The 25906-nt window shown below is 41.0% G+C and overlaps 2 protein-coding genes across 2 annotated transcripts in view; one reads left to right on the plus strand and one right to left on the minus strand.

Annotated features, from left to right (window-relative positions):
- Nucleotides 1–12310, plus strand: part of NPC1 (NPC intracellular cholesterol transporter 1) — a 115983-nt gene extending 103673 nt beyond the window's left edge. The window contains exons 24-25 of the mRNA XM_089675736.1: nt 3848–4010; nt 11148–12310. Of these exons, the coding sequence (XP_089531862.1) occupies nt 3848–4010; nt 11148–11230 (246 nt within the window). The 3' untranslated portion in view covers nt 11231–12310. The remainder of the gene's footprint in view (nt 1–3847; nt 4011–11147) is intronic.
- The window catches only part of RMC1 (regulator of MON1-CCZ1), a 35211-nt gene continuing 20955 nt past the window's right edge, over nt 11651–25906 (minus strand). The window contains exons 12-20 of the mRNA XM_089675737.1: nt 24709–24762; nt 24436–24564; nt 24243–24349; nt 21734–21853; nt 20450–20527; nt 19820–19924; nt 16572–16640; nt 14659–14884; nt 11651–11799 (exon numbers count right to left, since the gene is read on the minus strand). Of these exons, the coding sequence (XP_089531863.1) occupies nt 11720–11799; nt 14659–14884; nt 16572–16640; nt 19820–19924; nt 20450–20527; nt 21734–21853; nt 24243–24349; nt 24436–24564; nt 24709–24762 (968 nt within the window). The 3' untranslated portion in view covers nt 11651–11719. The remainder of the gene's footprint in view (nt 11800–14658; nt 14885–16571; nt 16641–19819; nt 19925–20449; nt 20528–21733; nt 21854–24242; nt 24350–24435; nt 24565–24708; nt 24763–25906) is intronic.

The raw sequence follows: 25906 nt of genomic DNA on the forward strand, positions 1-25906 counted from the left end.
ATTATCTGCTCATATTCAGCCAAATGCTTCACAAATCATTGGACACCGCTTCACAGTGCAGATGGACAATGACCCAAAGCGTACTGCAAAAGCAACCAAAGAGTTCTTTAAGGGAAAGAAGTGGAATGTTATGCAATGGCCAAGTCAATCACCTGACCTGAATCCGATTGAGCATGCATTTCACTTGCTGAAGACAAAACTGAAGGGAAAATGCCCCAAGGACAAGCAGGAACTGAAGACAGTTGCAGTAGAGGCCTGGCAGAGCATCACCAGGGATGAAACCCAGCATCTGGTGATGTCTATGCGTTCCAGACTTCAGGCTGTAATTGACTGCAAAGGATTTGCAACCAAGTATTAAAAAGTGAAAGTTTGATTTATGATTATTATTCTGTCCCATTACTTTTGGTCCCTTAATAAGTGGGAGGCACATATGCAAACTGTTGTAATTCCTACACCGTTCACCTGATTTGGATGTAAATACCCTCAAATTAAAGCTGACAGTCTGCAGTTAAAGCACATCTTGTTCATTTTATTTCAAATCCATTGTGGTGGTGTATAGAGCCAAAAATGTTAGAATTGTGTCGATGTCCCAATATTTATGGACCTGACTGTATATGAGGACCATTCTTTCCACTGACCATCATGCTGATGAACCATGAGCTGTAGATAAAGTAATTAGCAGAGGTTCCCTGACCATGAAAAGCGATATCAAGGGATCCTACGTGTCCTAGAGGTCACACTAAACTATCAAAACCTAAAAATGCCTTACTGCATACATTAAAGTGTTACTAAACCCACAACAGTAAAATCAGTCTGTATATGCAGTGAAGCATGCTTGTTATACTCACTGTGGAACCTGAGGGGTTAATCCTCTGCTTTGTGTAAAAGGAATGTTTGATCCTGTCTTCTCTAAACCTTCCCTTCTACTTTCCCCAATCCATCTGCTGATAGAACAGAGCCTTGGGGGCAAGCTGCACCTTCTCAATATGGTGTGTGCTGATTGAGAGTTTTTGTTTTTGATTTTTTTTTCTTCTTCTTGGGAGGGTGCATGTGATCAGCACAGGGCCAATCAGCACTGACCACGCAGAGGTCAGGGGTTATGCAGTGTCATAGAAATATCAGGGGAGACTAAAAACCCCTCCTACAAGCTTTAACCAGTGCTCTGCTGGACAATGAGAGATGTCACAAGACTGCTATATACTGCTGATGAGAAGTTATTTAGGAGTATTTATATTTACTAAAATAATTACATTTCCATGTTGTGTGTACTGTGGAGACCAGATATAGTGAATGCAGGCTCCTGGGTTTAGTAACACTTTAACCTTCCCTAATACATGCTGCTCACATTGATGCATAGCAGTTCCATGACAGAAGTTTTACTAAGCAGTACTGCTTAACCCATCCTGCTGAGCATACGCAAATATACTGCCCACTAGACTGGGGTTTTTTTTTCATAAGGCCACATATTTGTGTATCTGGCTTTGTGCTCACTGAGAGCCCCGGGTCCCGTACTAATGATTGGGACCCAAAACTCCCAACTCCAGGTCAAATGATCGCTGGGATAGCCTCTGTAGCCTCTGATTGGCTATCACAGTGATCGGTCACTGTGAAGCCCGCCCCCATGTTTTTTTTTTCTCTGAATGGAGGAGAGATGCATTGTATTTCTCTCTCCTTTGAGATAGAAAAAAAAAAAACAACGTAGATCAAGTTTTTGATCTAGGTCTGTATCTAGATCAAATTAAATTGGTATCCATGTCAGTGTGTTTAGGGTATGATATATATAAAAATTAAAAAAAAAAAAAAGCAAAATGCACACGATTGTTTCTGGGTTGTACTACGGGTGCTAACCTACACACATATGGTATCGTTGCAATAGTCTGGAACAGGAACATTTATTTTGGGTTGTTTTTTGGTGGTAGGTTATGATAATAGCAGGAAATATACAACTAAATTTTTTTTAAAAATGCTTCTTTTACTATTTTGGGACAGTTTTCCTTCAATAATAAGAAAAAAATCAGGCGATATTCATTACTATTTACCACCAAATGAAAGCCCAATTTATCTTGAAAAAACAAGGTATAATCCACCTAGCTACACAAAGTAGTTGTGGTGATATGTACAGTTTTTAAGAACATACCGTATATACTCGAGTATAAGCCGAGTTTTTCAGCACATTTTTTGTGCTGAAAAACGGCCCCCTCGGCTTATACTCGAGTCAACGTCTGCAGGGGGCTGCTGTCTCTTACCTGGCTCCGGTCCCACGACGATCCGGTCCAGGAAGCGCAGCTGCTCCTTCATTCGGTTCGTCCACTGGATGTTCGCACGGCTGCTCGGCTCCGCCTTCTCACCGGTGATTGGCCGCCAGAACTGTAGCTCAGGAAAGGCACACAGGCGGCCAATCACCGGCGAGGAGGCGGAGCTGAGCGGCCCCGCGAAAATCGAGTGAAGGAGATGCAGGTAAGTGTGCCGTGCTTAGGTGCTGCTGCAACCACATATGCTGGCTGCAGCAGCACCATAATGGAACAGGGGTCAGCAAGTGTCAGTGGGAGGAATAGTGCCCCATCATTGGTGTCACTGATACCAATGATGGGGCATTATTCCTCCCACTGACACCAACGATGGGGCACTTTTCCTCCCCCCCACTGACACCAACGATTGGGCACTATTCCCCCCCCCCCACTGACACCAACGATTGGGCACTATTCCCCCCCCCCACTGACACCAATGATGGGGCACTATTCCCCCCCCCCCCACTGACACCAATGATGGGGCACTATTCCCCCCCCCCCCCACTGACACCAATGATGGGGCACTATTCCACCCCCCACTGACACCAATCATGGAGCACTATTCCTCCCCCCCACTGACACCAACGATGGGGCACTATTCCTCCACCCCCCACTGACACCAATGATGGGACACTATTCCTCCCACTGACACCAATGTTGGGACACTATTCCTCCCACTGACACCAAAGATGGGGCACTATTCCACTGACACCAATAATGGGGTGCTATTCCCCCCACTGATACTAATGATGGGGCACTATTCCTGCCACTGATACCAATGATGGGGCACTATTCCTCCCACTGACACCAATGATGGGGCACTATTCCTCCCACACCAATGATGGGGCACTATTCCTCCCACTGATACCAATGATGGGGCACTATTCCTCCCACTGACACCAATGATGGGGCACTATTCCTCCCACTGACACCAATGATGGGGCACTATTCCTCCCACTGACACCAATGATGGGGCACTATTCCTCCCACTGACACCAATGATGGGGCACTATTCCTCCCACTGACACCAATGATGAGGCACGATTCTTCCCACTGGTGTTCCCACCCTCGGCTTATACTCGAGTCAATAGTTTTTCCCAGTTTTTTGTGGTAAAATTAGGTACCTCGGCTTAAATTCGGGTCGGCTTATACTCGAGTATATACGGTATCTCAAAATTGCAGAATTGTGCTTAGGCATTAATATTTGTTTTACCTTTAGGCACGAAGGGGTTAATGCTGCAATTACATTTATTACATTGATATCTGCCCTTGGGTTACATGGCTAAAATTAAATTGTGCCTGTACTTCAAGTAATGCTTTCATTAGTGCTTAATGTCTTCGTTTTAAAAGTGTATATGAAGGAAAACAGTCTGTGGATGAGGATTTTAATGCATGTAACCTATAAATTCACTTTGAACTAGTGAAAATGGCAGCATAGGGCCAGTAGGTTTGATAGCTTTGTAAAGCCCACATACACTTAAAAATGCTGTTTTTGTTACTGTAACATAACATGGAGGTTGGATCCAACCAACATTTAATATACATCTGATTTGTCCTAGGTCTTCAGTGGAATCACACTGACGAAATTTGTGGGTATTGGCGTCTTGGGCTTGTCCAAATCTCGGATATTCAAGATTTTCTACTTCAGGATGTACTTATCTATGGTGCTTCTTGGAGCTGCTCATGGCCTAATATTTCTGCCAGTCCTTCTTAGTTACATTGGTGAGTGCGGGGACAATGACTAGTAGAATATACAGGGAAGGACTTAATGAGTTTTATAGATGCTTAAGAACTCCTGAAACACACAAAAAAAATGACTTTGTGCATTGAAGCCAGGAATCAAGATAAGATCATACAGGACAATGCCAATTTAATGCTGCTTATTTCTGGGTGGATTGCTGTGTCTTCGAGGCATCTTCTGTCTGAATAAATGATTGTGCCTTACACAGTCATGCGTAGCTATTTGTGCCTTAGGCAAGCCAAGCTAATGCCAACAAGCTTGTTTTAATTCTTAAATATAGTGAACAGCACTGTCACATGAGAACTTTTTCTTTTAGCCTTGGAAACCCCGCATTATGCGCACATCTTCTTTGTAGCCTATACATGCTGCTTGTGAAGAGTGTTGCTCTGTTAGAATCTGAAATGATTAATGGGGCAGCACAGTGGATTAATGGTTAGCACTTCCGCCTGGCAGTACTAGGGTTGCTGGTTCAAATCTCAACCACAGCACCACCTGCCTGGAGTTTGCATGTTCTCCCTGTGCCTGTGTGGGTTTCCTTCAGGTTCTCCGGTTTCCTCCCACACTCCAAAGACATGCTGGTTGGTTAATTGTCTCCTGTCTAAATTGGCCCTAGTATGGGTATGTATTAATGTGAGTTAGGGACATTAGATTGTAAGCTCCATGAGGGTTAGGGACTTGTGTGAATGTACAATATATATGTAAAGCGCTGTGTAAATTGACAGCGCTATATAAGTACCTGAAATAAAAAATAAATTAATGGAGCTGCCCCTTAAACTAAAATACTTGAAGCATCTTGTGGGTTTAGATATTAAAGCGGACTAATGTCCCCCAATCCAAAACTCTGTGAAAAGTGGAAAAAAAAAAAAAAACATGGGGGGGAAAGTTCTATACTTAAGACTTTACCCCTGCATTCCGGTTCTGTCTGCAGTGGCTAGGTGAGGGTGATGTCACTGTCATTCCAGCAAGATGTAAAAAGATGCTGAGACTATTCTCATGAGACTGGGCTACTTGGCATTCCTCTGGTTCTAACTGGCAAGATCAAGACATTACCCCTTAACCACTTGCCTACCAGGCACTTTTACCCAGGCCAAGTTTTAGTTTTCGCACTTTGACAGTTGCATTTGTTTTCACACAAAGAGTGTTCTTTTGATGTTTTATTTTTTTGCTAAAGAAACAGAAAATACTGAAAATTTTAAAAACATTTTTTTTTCTCTTAATTTATATTATAAAATTTTGCAAACAGGTAATTTTTCTCCACTGATGTACGTTGATGAGGCGGCACTGATGGGCAGCACTGGTGGGCATTGATATGCTGCAATGATGGGCACAGATTGGCGAAGCTGAAGGGCACTTTTGGGGCTGCACTGATTATCAGTGTAGATGTCTCCTTTCACACTTTCCTGTTATCGGCAGTACTTTCCTCATGCTCTGACAACATGAGGAAAGTGCATCCGATAACCGGCAACTGTGTTTACATCGTGATCAGCTGTAATTGGACACAGCTAATCACGTGGTAAAAGACCGCTGTGATTGGCCTTTTAGCGTGTCATGTGATAAGCTGTGTCCAAAGGACACAGAGAGCACCAGGTGCGTGTGGTTCTGGGAGGACATCATATGAAGCCCTCCCAGAACTGGACGGCCGTGCTGTAGCCATCATTCAGCTATAGCGTGGTCAAAGTCAGAACTTCTTCTCTGCATACTTGTTTTTGGTTTGACTTGGAGTTCTAGCGCATTACTGTTAGAATTATAGTAAGACATATGGAATTTTTAGAAGATATCAGCAGTGACAAGCCTTTGAGGTTATTTACTAAAACTGTATGTGCAAAATCTGGTGCCGCTCTGCATATAAACCAATCAGGTTCCAGGTTTTATTGCCAAAGCTTAATTGAACAAGCTGAAGTTAGGCTACCATGCAGCTACACCAGATTCGATCAGCTTCTAAGTGGACCTGTTTTAGCAAATCTCCCCCTTTGTTTCTGTTATGATTGCGCTTTCTTTAAAGCTGATTTATATTCAAAACTGAAAGTCAGTTCATATAAACACTTCTCCACCTCTGCTGTAAAAGGCAGGCTTGAAAATGTATTCTTTAACAAACTGAATCTAAGATCTCTTGTCCTGTGACCAACACTGAAGATTCTGCTGTGTAATACTGGAGGGAGGAGGCAGACAGCAGCAGACTGAAAGAGACAGTCTGTTTCTGATCCAGTTTTGTGCCACCAGGGGCAGATTAATGAACAATAGGGTGCCAAGCAAGGTAGCAGCTTTGCCCCCTCTCCCAGCAATTCGATTTCCATTGATAAGAATTTCAATAGGCATGGTCTCTATGGACATGTTCCCTCCCCATCAAACGCCAAGTGTCTAAAGCCTGGTACACACACCAAGTTGTTGTTTTTTGTTTTTTTTTTTCTTTTCAACCCGGTGGACTTGGGGGGGGGGGGGGGGGTTTCGACACAAAAACACAAAACCACAAAACTGAAGAGGATGCTGTACTAACTGCAATGTTACAGCGATCTCGCCACTGTGCTATTGTGTTCTTACAGGGGGACCGCCGCCTCCCTTCCTCTCTGCCAGAACACACCATTCAGCGCTCGCAGCCAATAGCTGAGAGCACTGATCGAATGCCTATTGGCTGCTGGTTTTCCAGCATACTCGTTCGAGAGATCTGCTTCTGTCAAGACAAGGACCTGTACACACAGGCTGAATGTCGTCTGGTTTCCACTGCACCAGCTGATATTCTGCCTATGTATTTGGGGTTTAAGAGTATAAGCTCCCTTGTGACATGACAGGCAGGTTCAAATGGTTGATTGATTACGCCATCTTCCTGATTTACTCCCCTCTCCTGATATGTTGTGCCCTAGGCTCCTTCCTGGTTTGCCATGTGGATAATCAGTTCTGCATGCCTAAACTCCATAAAATCACCATGTCAGCAAAGGTTATGTATTTAGGTGCCAGGGTAATCCTATATTCACCAGTTTTGTCATGTTATTTATATAAATGTGCTTCCACTTCTATGTTTGGATTGGAGAGAATACCTTTTTCAAAAGCTTTTGTACTACATCAAAATAGATATTCTGCAGCAAACATTTTGTATACAAATGATAGGCCAGTTATATTAGGCAAGATCTGTCAGATAATAAGGTGATGTCACAAAAGCGTCATCTTATATTTGGCGTTACATAATTTCAAAATAAAACATTAGCTCTACTGGGTTTCAATGTTCAACAACCCTTTTTCAGTCATTAGGTGAGGGCAGTGTTTTTTTTTTATTTTTTAGAGAACACATCTAAAATGTTGTAACATGGACAGCTTGGCATGACTTTCAGTGGAAGACTTTATCAGCCATGTGTAGGAAGAAGCTTGCTGCTGTTTTTAATTCACTGGTCAGTCTAATTGAGAAGTGATATTTCAGCCATAGGTGGAGCCTAGAAGGTTGGGCTGTTTACTGCCTTCTTTAGCAATAAGATCTCCTTAAAATTGTCTTCCCGCTCCCCTGTTGTATTATATTGTATATTAATATAGTATACAATAACTTGCATCTTACAGGGATAGTGGGACCTATTGCAATAGCTACAACAGTTATGCAGACCTGGGAGCTTAGGGAACTCTCCATTGGAGTTTCGGAAGGAAGAACTGCTAGGTAATTCATAGTAGACTGTATGTAGGGGCCCCCTCTAAAAGGACCTTTCTTATAATAAATCTAAAGAACTATGGTGCAGAAACACTGGTCCTAATGAAACTGATGGTCTGATTTTCCTCAGGGCATAGGCAAAGTTATCTCAGCCATAGATGTTTAGAGAATCAATGTTCAAGCAGAGACAACTGGTCCACCACACACTGCATACCTTGAGTGAGATCATGCGACCATACAGGAATTGGCTTTTTCTTTTTTTCCAATAAAAAGGTACTTATATAGTGCTGTGATTTACATATTGATGTAGAGCAGGGGTGTCAAACTGGCGGCCCTCCAGCTGTTGTGAAACTACAAGTCCCATCATGCCTCTACCTTTGGGAGTCATGCTTGTAACTGTCAATCTTGCAATGCCTCATGGGACTTGCTGGAGGGCTGCCAGTTTGACACCTGGGTTGTAGAGGGACAGGTGATGGTCCTTATCACAGCATCACTTTTTCTTTTTTTGGATTGGCTTACCCACTTTAATCAGTGCTGTTTCTTGGTCTGTAAATTGGAGGTCAAAAGCTTAAATTACATTATGTGCCTTTTCTCTGACAGCGGTAGTAAAGACCCCTGTAGTAATTAGTACCTACAGGTAAGCTTACAGTCAGGATTACCTGTAGGTACAATGAGTATCTGCCAAACGTGCACCATTTAGAAGACATTCACTGTGGCAATAGCCAATGATGTTACCTGCGCATGCACAGTGACTCTCTGCATTCAGGGCACACAGTATGTCATTTGAATGCAGAGCACGATGCCATGGCTGGGCCTCCTGCGTGCAAGCAGGAGTCCCAGCCATGACATGGTTCTTGGGCATTAAAGTGGTAGTAAACTGTCAACTCTAGGAAATACTTATTATTTGGAGTTGTATAGAGAGGAAAATGGTTATAACTGGGCATGATCTTGGATTTAGTCTGAAGCCAGACGTTAGCTGGGATAGAGGTGTGGGTGTGAGATTCTCCACAGCTTTACATATACAAATGGGGTAGGGATGCTCATGACATCATTGACCGAATATAGCAAGGTACTGACATTACCTTAAAATGACTATGTGCCTGTGGTTTTGTTACGGTCTGCATTCTTACTGAAGAGCTTTTACTTACTCCCTACTTCTGTGACTATACAACAGCCTACCAAGCATTGCCTTGGTTTTTTTTTTTTTTTACTAGTGTGCTTGGAGAAAGCACATCTTTTCTTCAGCTCTGCTTAGAAAAATCTAAAGTTTTTTTGCCTTCTTATTCCAACTGACTTCAAATGTCTTTTGCTACACTGAGCTACTTTGTTATTTCTGTTGTTGGGTACCTTTTGTATTTCCTATTTATTGCTGGTTTTACCACAAAGGGTCAATGCTTGGGGATGGAGCTGTGACATAATCTGCTTGGTGGTGTGTCATGTGCACCTTTGAGACTAGAGTAAGCTTTGATCCCCTGCTGCGCCTGTTTGCAAAAAATAAAGCCACAGGGAACTGTTTTTTCTCAGCCCATTCCTGCTGCCAGTCTGCTTAGTCACTTCTGCCCATCCAACCCTCATCAGCTACCAGCTGCCTGGGTTTGTGAGTACCCAAGGCCTTGCCTTGAACCTTTAAAGGATAAGTTCACCTTTTGTAACATGTTGTACCCATATTCAGGGTGTAACATGTTATGAACAGACTGGCCCCTTTGCGGCAGTCTGCTTGTAGTTCTCAATGAACTGCCATGGAGCACTGTGGTAGTTCATTAAGTCTTGCTGTCAGTATCTGCCTGCCCATACGAGATGACCAAGAACACACATACACTGACAGGCCTGCAAGAGGCCTATATGGCACCAGCAATCTGCTGATCGCTGGTGCAATGCTTTAGAGGCTCAAGAAACTAAAAATAATAAATGCACATTTTCTTAATTGCTAAAAAAAAGTGCATTTATTTTTTGTTAAAAGGTGAACTTCTCTTTTAAGTCTAGTTGCACCACTGCCATGCGGTTGTAAAATGTCTGTTTGGACACAGAGGTGACAGTCCCATTGTTATGGGTAACCTGGCTCAAACTCTAGGGCCATTAGTGTCTGAAATCCAGTGACTTTATGATTATAGGTTCTACTTCAGTCTCTTAGCTCTGACAGGTGAGGCACAGTCCCCCACCCGGTCAGCAGGGGCCTTTACTGCAGTCAAACTAGACTTTGTGGCCAAAGTCACCCAGTTTCTTGTGGATACTGACTGCTGAGACTTTAAGTGTGCTTCTATCCCTTCCCCTGCAGCATTCACCATTGATCTTCCCAAAGCCCCAGACCACTGTGATCACAGTGACCATCTCTCATACCCAGAGTTCCCACAATCGCTCTTTGATGAGACTGTTTTTGATGCACTAAATTCTCCTGCTATCCCCTCAGACACAAGAGACTGTTCTTTTTGATACAGTATGTACTACTTTACATTTGGAAGATTAGCCTGCTGCCTCCAGCTTCAGGTCTTTCCAAGCCCTTACAACTGCACACACTGTTTTAGATATTCATCGCTGTAGATTGGAAATACACTAAAGTCTCCTGGGCCATGCCTGAGGGTGTTTTGGAAAGGTTTCCTTTTTCAGAGGGAACTTATTAATGTGATATAACACCCATGGTGTATCTGACTGGTAGAGGGTGTTTACCTTTTAAAGATTCTACCAGGATTTGGAATCCCTCCTTTTTAAGCCTTCATTCACACTGATGCGGTGCAGAATTCGCAGTGTTTTCAGTGCGAATTCTGCACTGCATCACAATCGCATCCTGTTCTCACGGACCGATGCAGGTGCGAATGTTAATGACACCCCCACATTGGTCTGCAAAACGCGGTATAATGTGTAGAATCAGATTGCTTAGGTGTGAATACCAATTCTAGTGCAGACCAAAAAAGGGTCCTGCACCTATTTGGTGCGGGTGTGATGCGAATAGAGCCAGGGCTAGATCTTTTGGGTCAGATGCCACTTGGGTAACTGCTGTGTCTCCTCCATCAAGAGGCAATGGGCGTTCTTCCTGAGTCAGGGAAGGTAGGTAGTTTTAGAGTTGTACCTAGTGTAAAAATTATTTTCTTGGAGTCCATTAAGGGATACAGATTCTTTTCCGTTGTGTTTTTTGATCCGGCATGCTGGACAGGAGGAGGAGTTATCCTGGGCCGGTCTACAGCGTTTTGTTTGCCACTGTCCAATCCTCCTTTTGGCTGGCAGTGTAAAATCCTTTTCTTAAATTCCACTGAGGGACGCAAATTGTATACTGAGTACAAAAATCCAAGTTTTATTTTCTTATTTTACAAAATGTAAAGAAATGAATTACTGGTACTGGGATAGGAGAAAGATACACCCTAGAAACATTGGTTTGTTTTTTTTTTAACGCTGTATCACCTATGTTTTAAGGCTCTCAAATGACTAAAATGTGTACTGACCCAGCGGTAATTGTGTATTCCTGACAAAATATAACTACTTTTTTTTTTTTCCCCAGGGCCACGAGTGAACAAAGCCAAGGTTCAAGCAGCACGGGAGAGAGTAAGGGGTACAGAAGAAGAAAGACTTCTTGGCCACTAGAGTGACTATATAGATTATAAGGACCCCCAAGTTCTGCAGTAGAAAATATGGAGCCAGCTGCAGTGCAGGATGAACCCAGCACCACCTCAAATACCCTATCTGCAGCTGGCAGTCTCAGGAAAGGACTCTTCCATGACAGCAGTGTTACAGCCAATGACTTCCACAATGCTCAAGAAGTTTTTCCACATGTATATAAAAGTTACATTTTTTTTTTTTTTTGTTTGTACAATCTCTTTAATTTATGGGCAGATCCAAAATTTGTTTTCTAAATGCAAAGCCAATGCAAGTTCCTTGATTTCAGATGGAATCATGTTTTATCATAAAGGCAAATATATTTTATTAACTAATTTGCTAATATATTTACTTTTTATATATTAGAGAATATTTGAGCCAAATGAAGAAAGAAAGGAGCTCACACCATTTTTATAAGCAGAATCTGCATGAACTTTATTCTTAGTATAATACATTTGTACAATTTTTATATGAAGGCTAAGCAGAACTAATCTTTAGCAATGCTTGTTCACCAAACCTCTGTCTGAAGAAGGTCACATGCTCCTCGCAGTGTTCTCCTACAGAGAAGAAATATGAAGGAAGTATGAGTAGAACAGATGCATGGCCTTGCAGCAATGTTAGTGAAACTTCAGCTAAACCTTTGTTTTGAATAGAGTGGTGAAGGGGTGGAAATGCTGGCTTGTACTTATGTCTATGTCCCAGCAAGAAAGATTTCACTCATTTTCTGTCAATGTGACATTGCAGACAGAAGTGAGATCTTTCCAACATGACCACACACTAGTCTTAAAAAAAAAAAAAAAAAGGAAAAGAAAACCACACCTTCCCAATAAAGTATTTTATATTGCCATCTGTCCCTCTTGAAGGGTTCTACTCCATATCCTAATGACCACTCTCCCCCTTCTCCATTCTATGCACATAGGAAAAGGTATGGCAGGAGTTTACATCTGTGAAAACTTGTATCTGATTCACACAGTGCAGGCATTACTTCCAGTTTTCATTTTTAAGGGAAACTAAAATTGAACTGTACGGTTTTTTTTAATAAAAAAAAAAAAAAAAAAAAGGAACTTAGCAGACTGGTTTCATTCATTTTATTTCTATACCTTCTTCATGAAACGGGCAGTAGCCAATGGGGAAATCAGCATTCACTTTTCAGATCGATGCAAAAGGAATTATAATATTGCAATCCATAGCCAATTTTTAATACATTTTAGAATAGTATACAATAGTTATAGTTTATGGGTTCAGTATAAGAACTAATGGATAATTTCAACTTTGATTTTATAAAACCGCTAGACTATCAAGTACTACAATATGGGCACAAATATAAGAATAACAACTATTTTAAACATGTTAGGAGCATCAACCTAAGATATACAGTAATTGATTACACTGACATCTTGAAAAAGTTAGGTGTGACATGGACAGTATTTGCTTAGAGTTGTACATTTGATACAAAACTAACATCCCACTCTCAGTAGTTGTCCTGAAATAATCTAGAGCAGGGGTGTCAAACTGGCAGCCCTCCAGCTGTTACGAAACTACAAGTCACATCATTCCTCTGCCTTTGGGAGCCAAGCTTGTAACTATCAATCTTGCAATGCCTCACGTGACTTGTAGTTTGGCAACAGCTGGAGGGCTGCCAGTTTGACACCTGTGATCTAGAGCCTCTCCTGCCTTTTCACTGGGCTCCATACTGTATAAACCTATGGAGGCTCACAGCACCAGATGCAGCTGCGCTACTGCAGGAAGATTATTGGGAGAATTACAGTGCCTTGAAAAACTATTCATACCCCTTGAAATTTTCCACATTACAACCAAAAACATAAATGTATTTTATTGGGATTTTATGTGATAGACCAACGCAAAGTGGCAGGAAAATTTATAAATGATTTTCAAATATCTGAAAAATGTGGAGTACATTTGTATTCAGCTCCCCTGAGTCAATACTTTGTAGAACCACTTTTTGCTGCAATTACAGCTGCAAGTCTTTTTGGGGATGTCACTACCAGCTTTGTACAGCTAGAAAGTGACATTTTTGCCCATTCTTCTTTGCAAAATGGCTCAAGCCCTGTCAGATTGGATGGGGAGTGTCGGTGAACAGCAATTTAAGTCTTGCCACAGATTCCCAATTGGATTTAGGTCTGGACTTTGACTGGGCCATTTTAACATATGAATATGCTTTAATCTAAACCATGCCATTGTAGCTCTGGCTGTATGTTTAGGATCGTTGTCCTGCTGGAAGGTGACCGTCCACCCCAGTCAAGTGTTTTGCAGACTAACAGGTTTTCTTCTAAGATTGTCCTTTATTTGGCTCCATCCATCTTCCCTGACCCTGCTAAAGAAAAGCATCCCCACAACATGATGCTGCCACCACCATGTTTCACGGTGGGGATGGTGTGTTCAGAGTGATGTGCAGTGTTAAGTTTCCCGCCACCCATAGTGTTTTGCTTTTAGGCCAAAAAGTTAAATTTTGGTCTCATCTGACCAGAGCATCTTCTTCCACATTTGCTGTGTCCCCCCTAAGCCTTCTTGCAAACTGCAAATGGGACGACTTATGACTTTCTTCCAACAATGGCTTTCTTCTTGCCACTCTTCCATAAAGGCCAGATTTGTGAAGTGCATGACTAATAGTTGTCCTGTAGACAGATTCTCCCACCTGAGTTGTGGCTCTCTACCTCTCCTCCAGAGTTACCATGGGCGTCTTGGCTGCTTCTCTGATTAATGCTCTCCTTGCCCAGCCTGTCAGTTTAGGTGGAACGCAATGTTTTGGTAGGTTTGCAGTTGTGCTATACCCTTTCCATTTTCGGATGATGGATTGAACTGTGCTTTGAGATGTTCAAAGTTTGGGATATTTTTTTAATAACCTAACCCTGCTTTAAACCTCTCCATAACTTTATCCCTGACCTGTCTGGTGTGTTCATTGGCCTCCATGATGTTGTTTGTTCACTAACAAACCCTCTGAGGGCTTCACAGAACAGCTGTATTTATACTGAGATTAAATTACACACAGATGGACTCTAGTTACTAATTAGGAGACTTCTGAAGGCAATTGGTAGCACTAGATTTTAGTTAGGGGTAAAAGAGTAAAGGGGGCTGAATACAAATGCACGCCACACCCTTCAGATATTGGAAAAAAGTTTGAAAGTCATTTATTATTGTCCTTCCACTTCACAATTATGTGCCACTTTGTGTTGGTCTATCACTTAAAATCCCAATAAAATACATTTACATTTTTTGTTGTAACAGGACAAAATGTGGAAAATTTCAAGGAGTATGAATACTTTTTCAAGGCACTGTATATAGCTGTACCTGCTTTTTTTTTCCCCCTCTTTTGGGGAATGCATGGATATGAATCCCATCTGAAAATGAGAACTCAATATCGTGTTGGGATATACACTAATTTTACACAATCTAACCTGGTGTGAAGTTAGGGTTTCCTCGAAGACGTTGGTTTCTTTGCTCAAAGAATCTGAAGACTGTATAGAAGAGCATGTCATCAGCCGCTTGCTTTGCAGCATCCAAGAACTTGCGAGCCGACACACTGTCATGTCCACCAATGCTTCTCACAAACCTCAGAGCTGCCAAAACTTGATGTTTAGATAACAAGACTTCAACAATCTCATCATTAGCAGTGGAAAGCCTCTGTAGAGATGAAGTAATCATATGTGAAATTTAAAGTTGTAAACCTAGGACGTGAAATATGAACAAAGCATATCCCTCTCTGGTGTGTACTTGTCTCACTTAAGAGCACTAAGGTGTTGATTTACTAAAGCTGTAGAGTGCAAAATCTGGTGCAGCTGTGCATGGTAGCCAATTAGCTTCTAACTTCAGATTGTTAAATTAAAAGGAAAAAAACTGGAAGCTAACTGGTTTCTCTGCAGAACTACACCAGATATTGCACTCCCCAGTTTTCATAAATCAACCTCTAAGTATCATTTCTCTCTGTTGCTACAATTCTCTGCTATCAGCATCAATCACTTCTGACAAGTTTTCCTGACACCAAAAGAAAAAAGGTGACAGAGGAGGGAGCTCTAGCAGATTGACAGCCTCAGCTCTGTTCCTGTGTGGAGGGGAATCTGTCTCTTCCCTCCAATCACCTCTCCACAGAGTGTAACCTTAGCTCTCTTTTTTTTTTTTTTTTATGGCTGCTCAGACAAGCTTTATAAATTATGGACTTTGAACAGATGTAGAGAAGACTAAAGATAAACAGGTACAATTGATGTAGGATTTTTGTATCACCTGAGGCCAGTCACTTCACTAGGTATATGTAAGGGTTTTTATTTTTTTTTAACCCTGCTGTGTTGCATATTACCCATGTCTGCTATCCCTCAAGGATATTCTTTTTCAATGTCCTGTCTGAATTACCCTTCTCCTTTTGAAGGATAACAGTAAAACATTCATTATATATATCCTTAACACTACCTTTTATTTTCTTCTATTGTTTTTAATACCGACATTTAAGAGTATCAAATCTCTATGTTCCAAAACCAATATGCTAACATAACTGTGTCACAAACTCTCCACGTTGTGCTTATTTTGCTCAGTGCCTGCACTCAAGGAGCTTACAATATAAGGTTCTTATCACAAGCATACATATTAGGGCCAATTTAGATATGAGATAATTAACCTACCAGTATGTCTTTGGAGTGTGGGAGGAAGCCTATGTAAGCACAGAAAGAACATCTAAACTTTTTGCAGATCATGTCCTGGCTGAGGACGCCAATGCTGCAAGGCAGAAGTGCTGACTACTAAGCCACATTACCACTCTTCTATAACCTTCACCATGTCTATTACATCACAATACAGCCTCATTTCTCACAGTGCACGTTGTCCTGTATGGTTAATTATATTCTATAAATGTAAAAAAAATACTAACTTATAGCAGGGTGTTGTGCACACAGCTAATTAAATTGGAGCAATCATTTGTCTGTCTAAACATAAAGTAGGCATTTATTGGTTTAATATGGCCAACACATACATTGTCCAGGACCATTATAACTAATGGCTAGTTTACACCAGAACATGCTTGGGGAAAGGCATGGTACCCCCCTCTGTCTTTGCGATGTGCTGCAGGTGCCTATGTAATGTTAACAGCACCAAATCGCATGGTACCATAGTACCATTCAGTTTGGTGCAGCCCAATGTTTATTTTAAAGTACTGTATGCACTACTTTTTCCGCGCTCTGATGCAATTTCAGACCATCAACTGAATGGGCTGCAAAATAGCACCACGTGGGAATTTGGCATATATTTGTGTGATCCCAATGTGAACCAGCCCTGAATGATTCTCTATTTAGAGCTCAATATTCATGTAAGAAAAAATATTTACCTTTAGCATATCCAGGGAAAGCTGATGTGCTGGAGGATAAACACTCTCTAAAGATAACAATAGGCATGCCTGGAAATACAGTATATAATTAGAAACTAAAACTATTCCTGAAAGAGGAAATATTCATGTTAAAAGGCAAGATACACTGCAAATCTGTAGTATTCATTCAAATAAGACAATAGGATTTTTGCACTCATAAAATCCTTCTAGTCTCCCTCAATGGAGTCCAAGGAAAGTCTCTAACCTTTGGGTTATACTGCCACATACAGAAGGAATGTAGACTGGCAAAAAAAATCCCCTTCAAAAAAACAAAATTAATCCCATAGGCCAGTCCCACCTACTACTAGTAGTACTTTGTTTTGTAGCAAAGTAGTGCTGACAGCATGATTAAAAACAGAATTGGGACCTAAATGGACTCCCAAGAAAACTATTTTAGAAAAATATTTTCTTCTTTCTCGTCCCTTGAAGGACACAGGAAGTCTTTAAACTTTGGGATGTTTAAAAACAGTCAAACTGAGGGGCAGGCATCCCAGCAAACAACTGCTGACAGGCCTAGGAAAAAGGGAAAAAAAAAAAAAAAAAAAAATTTTGAGCATACCTCCCAACTTTTTGAAATGGGAACGAGGAACACCTATTAGCAAATGTATGGAGGCATAGGACACACCCACTGCCACACTCCGCTAAAGGAGAATTAGACTTAAAAAAAAAAAAGGATTTGTTAAACCTACAAGTGTTTTTTTACTACTACTATTCCTTTATGTTGGCATTTGAAGTTTACAAATGCAACAATTTAGAAGCTAGATGAAAAGGTGTAGCACTGGGAAACACTTTTTGAAAGATAAATAGTGCATTTTATATACAACTATATAGATCAGAGACAAATGAGGATGAAGGAATGGCAGAGGGAGTTTGTTCCAAATCAGGGACAGTTGGGAGGTATGTTTTGAGGACTGCCTGAATCTCAAATAGTCACCTGAAGGACCTTACGCCTGAAGCTGGCATCAGATGTCAAAATATCTAACCTGGTAAAACTTTGAGAAAATATACAAAGAATGCCAGGTGGCAGCATTGCAAACCTGGAAAATGATTGCTTGATGTCCAAAAGCACTAACAGATCTAGTAGATTTTGCCTTGACAGGAAAGGGTGGCACTTGCTTTTCGAGGCCATAAGCTTGAAAGAAGCAGTGGCTAACAGATAAACTCACACAGCTTGAGCCACATCCACACAATGGAGAGAAATGATGAACTGCAGCTGTAAAGAGGGACAGAAGAACAATGTCCTGGTTGAGGTGGAAGGCAGAAAATATCTTAGGCAAGAAGGAAGTCCTGAGCCTCAGAAACACCTTGTGCCTATGCAAAACAAAAAAGGGTTCCTTGCAGGATAATGCCACCAGTACAGACATTCATCCTGCAGTAGAGATGGCTACAAGGAAAACCTATTTGTGGGTGAAAGTAAACAACAGAGAACCAGTTACAGGCTACATGGCCGACCTCCTGTACAAGGTCAACAGCCCCTGAAACAGAATAGAAAGTGCAAAAACCTGCCCCTTCATAGTGCTGAGAACCAAAAGGCGTGTTCAGACTAAGCTGCAGGAAGGAAAGGATTTGTTTCAAGGAGAAATTCCTAGGGTGGAAACCCTGAGACTCACACCAAGTGAAGTGCTTCTTTCATATCTCCTCATAATAGACCTTGGGAGGAGTAAAGTCCTCAAAATCCGGATTTTAACAGCAATTCTGGCCAGCAACCAAGAAGCAGGATGGTAAATCAGTCCTTGGGACAGAAGATCTTGATGAGTCCAGCAGAAACTACTTAGTGTCTGCCAGGTGTCTTACCAGATTGGCATACCACATCCACTTGGGCCACTCTGGAGCAATGAGCATCACCGGAATGCCCTACTCCTCAATACAGAGAAGCAGAAAAAGTTTCACCTAGAGGCCAGGAGGTCTACGTCCTCTGCCATCCTCACGTTAGACAGGTCCTGAAACACCACTGGGTGTAGGGACCACTTAACTAAGGTCCAGGTTCTTTTACAAACTCTAAAAGCTGTAAGTGAAAAATGAAAACCTACAGATTTTTATAGAACTAGGCTTATTTACAGTTTTGCGTACATTCAATTTTCAACATTTCAAAAAAAGGCACAATTTAAAAAATTTACAAATATTTATTAACTCAATACAGGTTAAAACTTTTATATTTAGTAGGAATCTAGAGAAAATGTGTATTTGCTAATGATTTTAGTGAATTTTTAGCAAAAATATTGATTGATAAACGTTTGCGCAAATATCATGGGGCCCTAAAAATCAGTAGCACCTTCTTTTTATTCTACTGGTCATGTGCTTTCAGAAAATATATGGTTTAGGGGGTATTTTACAAACTCTGAAAGCTGTAAAGGGAAAAATAAAAAGGCAATGGAAAAATTGCAAAAATGGTCCGACCAGCTGAGTTTAAAAGTGGAGCGCAGGGCTTGGCAGCAAAAGGGTTACAGGAAACCTGTCAGGAGATACACATTGAGGATGCCATTGTCAAGCTCATTCTTAAAATACTAGTTGTCTCATTGTCATGCTGACCCTCTGACATTAATGCTTTGAGTTACTGCTGGGAACATGTATGCACACAAGGACTTCTGACTTTCCTGAAGCAAGCAAGTCTGAGTAAGAACTAGGCAACAAGTCGGCTGCCCAGGATTCCAAAATGGGTCAAAAAAACAAAGTTGTACATACTTTATAATAAATGAGTGGCTTTGCCCCATTTTGTTTGCTAAATGTCCCCTGTAGTGTCAATGGATTCGAGTTGTGTTGATGGGTAATTGAGCTTGCTTTTGACATCAGTTTGAGATGGTTCAGAGGGGATCAGAATTCCTTGACAGGTGCATTTACCCTGCAGTTGGAATGCCTGGTTTTGCATTCCCATAGATTTGTATGGGTAGAGAAGCTGCTATAACATGAACAAAAGGCCATCAACAAAGGTCCTAACAAATCTGCTCATAGAAAATCCCTAAGAATACCTATAACCACTGCAGATGTGCAAGTCTAACAGGGGTACTCTATTCATAAAAAAAAAAGATATTAAATTGGAGGTTACTGTATATACCCCCAGGGTATATTTTATTTTCACATGGACTTGAAAATAACTGGTGGAAGGGAAGTACTTGTTGGGGGGGGGGTTGCACTTCAAGTTATTTTTCCTGCACTTACTAAGAATACTCTTGTGAAAGGTCATTCCTATGAAGATGTGTGAATGAACATACCAGAGGTTTGGAGTCACTGAGCACGTGATACTGAAGGAATTGGTGGAGCATATAGAAGAGGTTATGTTGTACCAAAGTCTTTATCACCAGTTCATATAGGTAGTGCTGCAGGAGAAAGAAGAGAAGGGATATAGTGAGAGCTCAAAAAGTGTTGTCCAATTAGATAATAAATAGCCTATATGAGTGGATGGGTTTTAAAGAGAACCAACCAGGAATGGATATTTGCAAGAATTTGAATCTTCTTCCTTAAATTGTTTTAATAAAATGATGCAGCTTTACCTTAAATAGACAGCTGCATTTCTTGTTATTCACATGTATACTAACCCTCCCAGTGCAAATGTGTCCATTCAATGTCCGGCCTTAAAGGCCACAATGTCATTACCCCATCTCCTGCCTCATGTCAGTAGGGGCTGAAGCAGGTAAAACTGTCCTAAAATAATTTCAGCACTAAGCTAAAGAGGGCCAAAGGATGGCCTACTTTGTTGGGGTCTTCTAACCTGGCACTAAGCCTACAACTTTGCTCTGACAGGTAGAAAACAATGGGGCAATCAGTAATCTGACTTTAAACACTAACTGTGAGCAATGGATAAGCAATAGCAAAAGTCTTAGAGAAATATATGCATTCAATACCTGTACAGGGATCTGAAATTGGTTCAGAGAACGGATGTACTCCATGAGGACAGCAATGATGAACTTATGTGGAGCCTCCTAGGTAACAAATCAAGAAAACAAAAAAGAAAGTATTAACCTCCCTAGCTGTGTGATTTTTTTTATTGCAGGCCTGTAATTTTTAGGAATAACTCACTGAAATCTGTCCGAACAAGAGTCTAGTAAACATCCCAGGTATGTTAAAATTTGAAACACGAAATCATAAATTATAATTTAATAATCATAAAAAATATTATAATAATAAATTTAATTCAATAATATAATCAAACCAAAAACACTGAAATTTGAAATATAGCGCCAAGTTCGCACATCACTGAGCTCAGTCGCAAAATCGTTTTCAGTGTCTGATGAAGAATTTCCCCATGAATCATCACTCAATTCTGCAAGTGGTTCTAATTTACTATCGCTGTTCTCTAGCTGGTCTAAAACAGCTTTTGACCTAAAGAGACGCTTTTTGGACGCCATGGACATTTCTCAGTTTCCAGGCAGAAAGAACAGTAAAAATGCAGGCAGGGCACAGGACAAAGCACTCGGGACAAAATGTATGTGAAATGGTTTGATACAGTAATGTTTTACTATGTGATTTTAGTGTATTTAGTGAATGTCACTTTTTCACATTTTTAAATTTCCCGCTGGTTCCGTCCCCCCGTATGTCCTGACGTCACAGGGAACGCAACCCAGAAGACAGATGCCGGCATCGGCCGGAGGACATTGCCGGGGACACTGCAGGAGGGACATCGCAGGAGTGAAGGACAAGGTAAGTGAAGAAGAGATCCCGGAGCAAAGCTGTAGTGTATTCCCGAGTGTAGCTCGGGGTTACCGCTTGTGGTGCTGAAACTTTACCCCGAGCTACACTCGGGAATACCTCCAGGGAGGGTAAAGGGGCTTTCCAACAACAGTACATTAAACTTTTGCCAGCATTCAATCTGGTGCCTACAAAGTTGTTCACACATCTAAATCAATCCATCTAATTATCCACACAGCTCTAGTATACACAAATCTGAGATACCCACAATCTTCTACTGGTTCAGATCTGCTAAGCTAAGACACAGGGACTTTTGCAGTTGTATTGGATATAAAAAGTGATCAGTGGAGTTCTTAAAAGCTTATTCTCGATTTCATTTTTTTAAATTATTCTAGATTTTCCTATTAGCAAAAGGACAACATTCTAAAGTGTATAATAATATACTACTAATATTCTGTGTCAATTTTGAAGCCTTTGTAGAAGAAATCAAGCAGACTCACCTTCAGGTCAGTGAATACAGACAATACATGTGTGTACATGTCAGACTGGTCTATAACAGCTTGTCCACGCACAGGTCTCTTCACAAGAGCATTACTTCTACCTTGACTGGTTTCAACTGCCTGTACCATAAAGAACAGAGTCAGACCCAGGACATGATATCATCCTAATATCTATTATTCTGTAATTATGTCTGAAATGATCATTTAAAACTAACACCATCAACTTACAACACGCAATTTGGGCCAACATTCTTTTACATCTGATGTTTTTCATAAAGTATCATTAAACCCAATGCAATAGATTGGTATGAATGATTAACAAATGAAATGCTTTCACTTACATTCTCTAGATCTCTTATTTCCAAATACTTTATTTTATGCACTCAATATCGCAGTCATATGACGTTCGGGTACTTGCTCTGAACCGCAATGCAAGAGGTGTGGGTGGAGTAAACCAGGAACAGAGTCAATTAGTGCTATTGCAGTTACATTTAAAAAAAAAAAAATCTCAAGGCCATACCAGGGGCGGACTGACAACTTATGGGGCCCCCGGGCAATAGGGGAATCATGGGGCCCCTGTGTCCTTGCTCAAGCTCAAAAAAGCCTATGAAAAAAGGTACTAGGGGCATCTCATGGGGCCCCCTACTGACCCCGGGCCCTCAGGCAGTGCCCGAGTTTCCAAATGGTCAGTCCGCCCCTGGGCCATACTAATAGACTACTAAGTACTACTATTCTGTGTTGAGTGCTAGGGTCTGTGCTTCAGTTTCCCCCTTTTTGCCTGTATATTGTAGTTTGTCCTTTGCTCATGGAGCACTGGACGTTGCAAGACCCATGTACAGTTTACCGATGCCATGTTTTTACTGATTACTTTGGACTACATCCAGAGGAGTGCCCCAGTTTGTGTGACTGTAGCGTAACACTACTCTTTATATAGTTAAAGTGGAACTTTAGTCAGAAAATTAAGCCTTGCTAGATCACTTCAGGTTGGCCCCTGTAGCAGGTATAGCTATGTATAAAATTGAAAAATTAAGTGCCTATATGATTTAAAATCCAGTAATACAGTGTCTCAGCCTGCTCTGCACATGACCAGTTGCTCTTTATTTTTAGGCACTGTGTTGAATTTGTAGAGGAATTTGTGAATCTGCTGACAGTCTAATGATTTAATGCTGCTCAGGACCCTGCGCTTCAGCAAAATGAAAGCCTCCAAGCAAGAAGAAACAGGAGCAATGCTGGGGACAGTTTACAGCACACACTAATTTTGGTAGCATAATTAATATGTGGAATGTATGTTCCTTGCTAAAGAACATTACATTTTTATATCAAGTTGTTATGGGTAAAGATCTGCTTTGGGAAAAAAAAAAATCTGAATAAAAAAGGAATAAAATAGCTGAGAGTGGTAACACAGGATTGACTGTTTACCTGTTTCCATGCTAAACAGGGGAGTACAGTGGAATGGCAGGATCAACCAGGTATTCATGAAAAATCACAATATTCATAAATGGAAATGCAGTGCAGACAGGTAGAGAACATATTTTTGCATGCAAAAACTAATTTTGGGTTTAATGACCTTTTTCCTTTTTACATGTCTAATGCATCTAATCTATCCATATATCCATTTAATCCATCCTTCTATGTTATCTATCATAACCTGTACTAGAGAGAAATATGGGGGCAACCATTGCTGACCTCTGTAAATGCCAACACCTTGGCTATCTCTAGCTTCAGTAGTTTTATAGCCACTCTGGAAGAACTATGCTGCCAGTGCAGAACTCCTGATATTCATACTTATTCCACTTGTTGACTCAGAAAGAACTGAAACCACAGGATTAGCATTATAGCCAGGCAACTAAAATTTGGAATTACTTAGAGTGGTGCTGTTGTGTCTCCTCTCTCTTTCTGTGCATTAGAGTTGCTTCTCGCTCTGACAGCTGGCTGCCTTCTACCCTGAGATCCACATCTATATGGAGATATTATTTACCTCCGGACGTGTGTGTACTAGGACGCGGCTGGGCGCTCACATGTCCGCCATAATTACCTATACGGTTTTTGTTCATAATATATATATATATATATATATATTTTAGAGGATCAAATATATATGTGATTATTGTTGGATTATACATCTGATATGGTCTCCTAGCGCTCCGCACCCCTCCACCCTATACCAACATACCTTAGGTGCCTGCTTTTACCTTTACTGCACTCTCCTCCCTATCTAATTCTCCAGCAGAGCCCTGTTACAAAATTAGGACTTCCAATATCTCAACTTTCAGAAAGACACAAGTTGCACAAGATTTTCAGGGACTCCAACAGAGAAGGTAAGAACAGACACAACATTGTGCTACCTAAAAATATCAAGCTTTGCACATGGTTTTCTTGCTTTAATGTTCAATTAATGTCTTGGTAGTAACCCTAAAATCAACTGAACTGAATACTGATTTCATGCAGAAAACCGCAGTGTCCACTGAACATGGAAACAGGTCCCTGGCCAGACTACAGAAGACCTTACCACTGTGTAGCTGTGCTCAGCTTCTAAATATTTCTTATATTCACAGTTGAGTTTGTCGAAGACTGTAGCAATGACTGGCAGCGATGCCCTATCCATCTCCGATAACACTGAAGAAGACATAACATAACATTGTTTGGGTTTATGCTATTACAATCGGCATTTTCTGTGATAAAATAGTGTTGGCAGCACTAACTTTGTGAGCAAACTGATAAAATAACAGCTTTACAGTCTTTGCGTTGAAGCAAAAAATCCATCAGTCGGCCCTTGTCTGTGAGCAGGTGCACGATAGGCTGCAGTTTGATACGGAGGTACCACAGGAAACCTGAGGACATAAAACAAATACTACATAGTGTAAGGGGACAGACATAAGAATCACTGTAAAGATGTTCTCTGCTTATCAAACTTCTCTTCCCATAATTAACATGCACCTGCCACCACCCCCACAACAGCCTTCACTAGTTCTTACCTTCACTAGCACTGATTATGATATCTGGCTGGAAGACAATCCAAGAAGAAGAATCTGCTAGTTAAAGAACAAAATACATCATCTGGAAGAAAGTGACACAATACTGCAGGGTCCTTACATACAGAGTGCATAGTGTAGAGAAGCAGCAATAGTAAGAGCGCCATCTATTGATAGGTAGCAACACTGCAGCCTCTTTTCACTTTAATAGAAAATAGTTGGCATTTAGGATGCAAGAGTAGAAGGGAGGGAGAGCATGCACAGCAATGCTGCTTTACTGCACTCCCTGACCATGGGTTTATTCAGGCTTGATCCTCCTGCCTGACAAATGATTCACAGCAACTGTTCAGCTGTAAACAACCCTTGCCTAGTATCTGATTTATATCGCCTGGGCACCAAATTACTAACGTTTGCCTATACATGGTTTCATGGCTACTAAAGAGTACAATCTGATTGCCTGATACAAGCCTATGTTTGATATTTTTTTTATATAGCTCCTGCCCACTGAATTGCCAATTTGTCAGGACAACTAAAATTTTACAACTAGGAGTATGGATAGTGACTTTTACAGGTTAGCAATATTTATCTAAAAAGTTTTTCATTTCACCTGAACCATGCAGATTAGCCTTGTTAAAGAATATGTAAACTCTCACTATGAAAAACAACCCATTTAGTCTAAAATAGAAATGAAAGGCAAAACAATAATTTATACATATTAAAAAACATTATAAAAACTCTTTTCCCCCCTTTTTTATAAGTGATCACATAACATCTGTTCTCAGCTGCATAAGAAGCTAGGGAAAGAGAAACAGCAGTATAGTGATCTTCCCAGTGAATGGCTGTGCAGAGGGGGCATGTCAGCACAAGCCTGGTCATTGGATTAGCTCCCAGCACAACCAGAAAACTGACCATACCATCCTGTGCTTTCATGCCTAGTGTGGTTGGTTTTTAATAGGAAAGCAGAGAGACTGGCAGGAACACCAGATATTTCACACAATTGAAGCAATACAAAGAGGAAAGGATACTTTTTCATACAAGTACATGGAACAACAGGCACACTACTGACATCATTCTGGTCTGTAACTGTTCAGCTGGGCTTGGAAGCCATTGCTATTTAATGGGATACTGAGGCCACAGTAGTGTATTTCTTTGGCTGGGCTGTCTCTTTCTGAAGCTCTGAGGGCAATGCAAACCTTAATGC

Source organism: Staurois parvus, unplaced genomic scaffold (assembly GCF_062004578.1).
Source record: "Staurois parvus isolate SC_StPar_1 unplaced genomic scaffold, SC_StPar_1.0 ptg000157l, whole genome shotgun sequence".
In the NCBI taxonomy this organism is placed as follows: Eukaryota; Metazoa; Chordata; class Amphibia; order Anura; family Ranidae; genus Staurois; species Staurois parvus.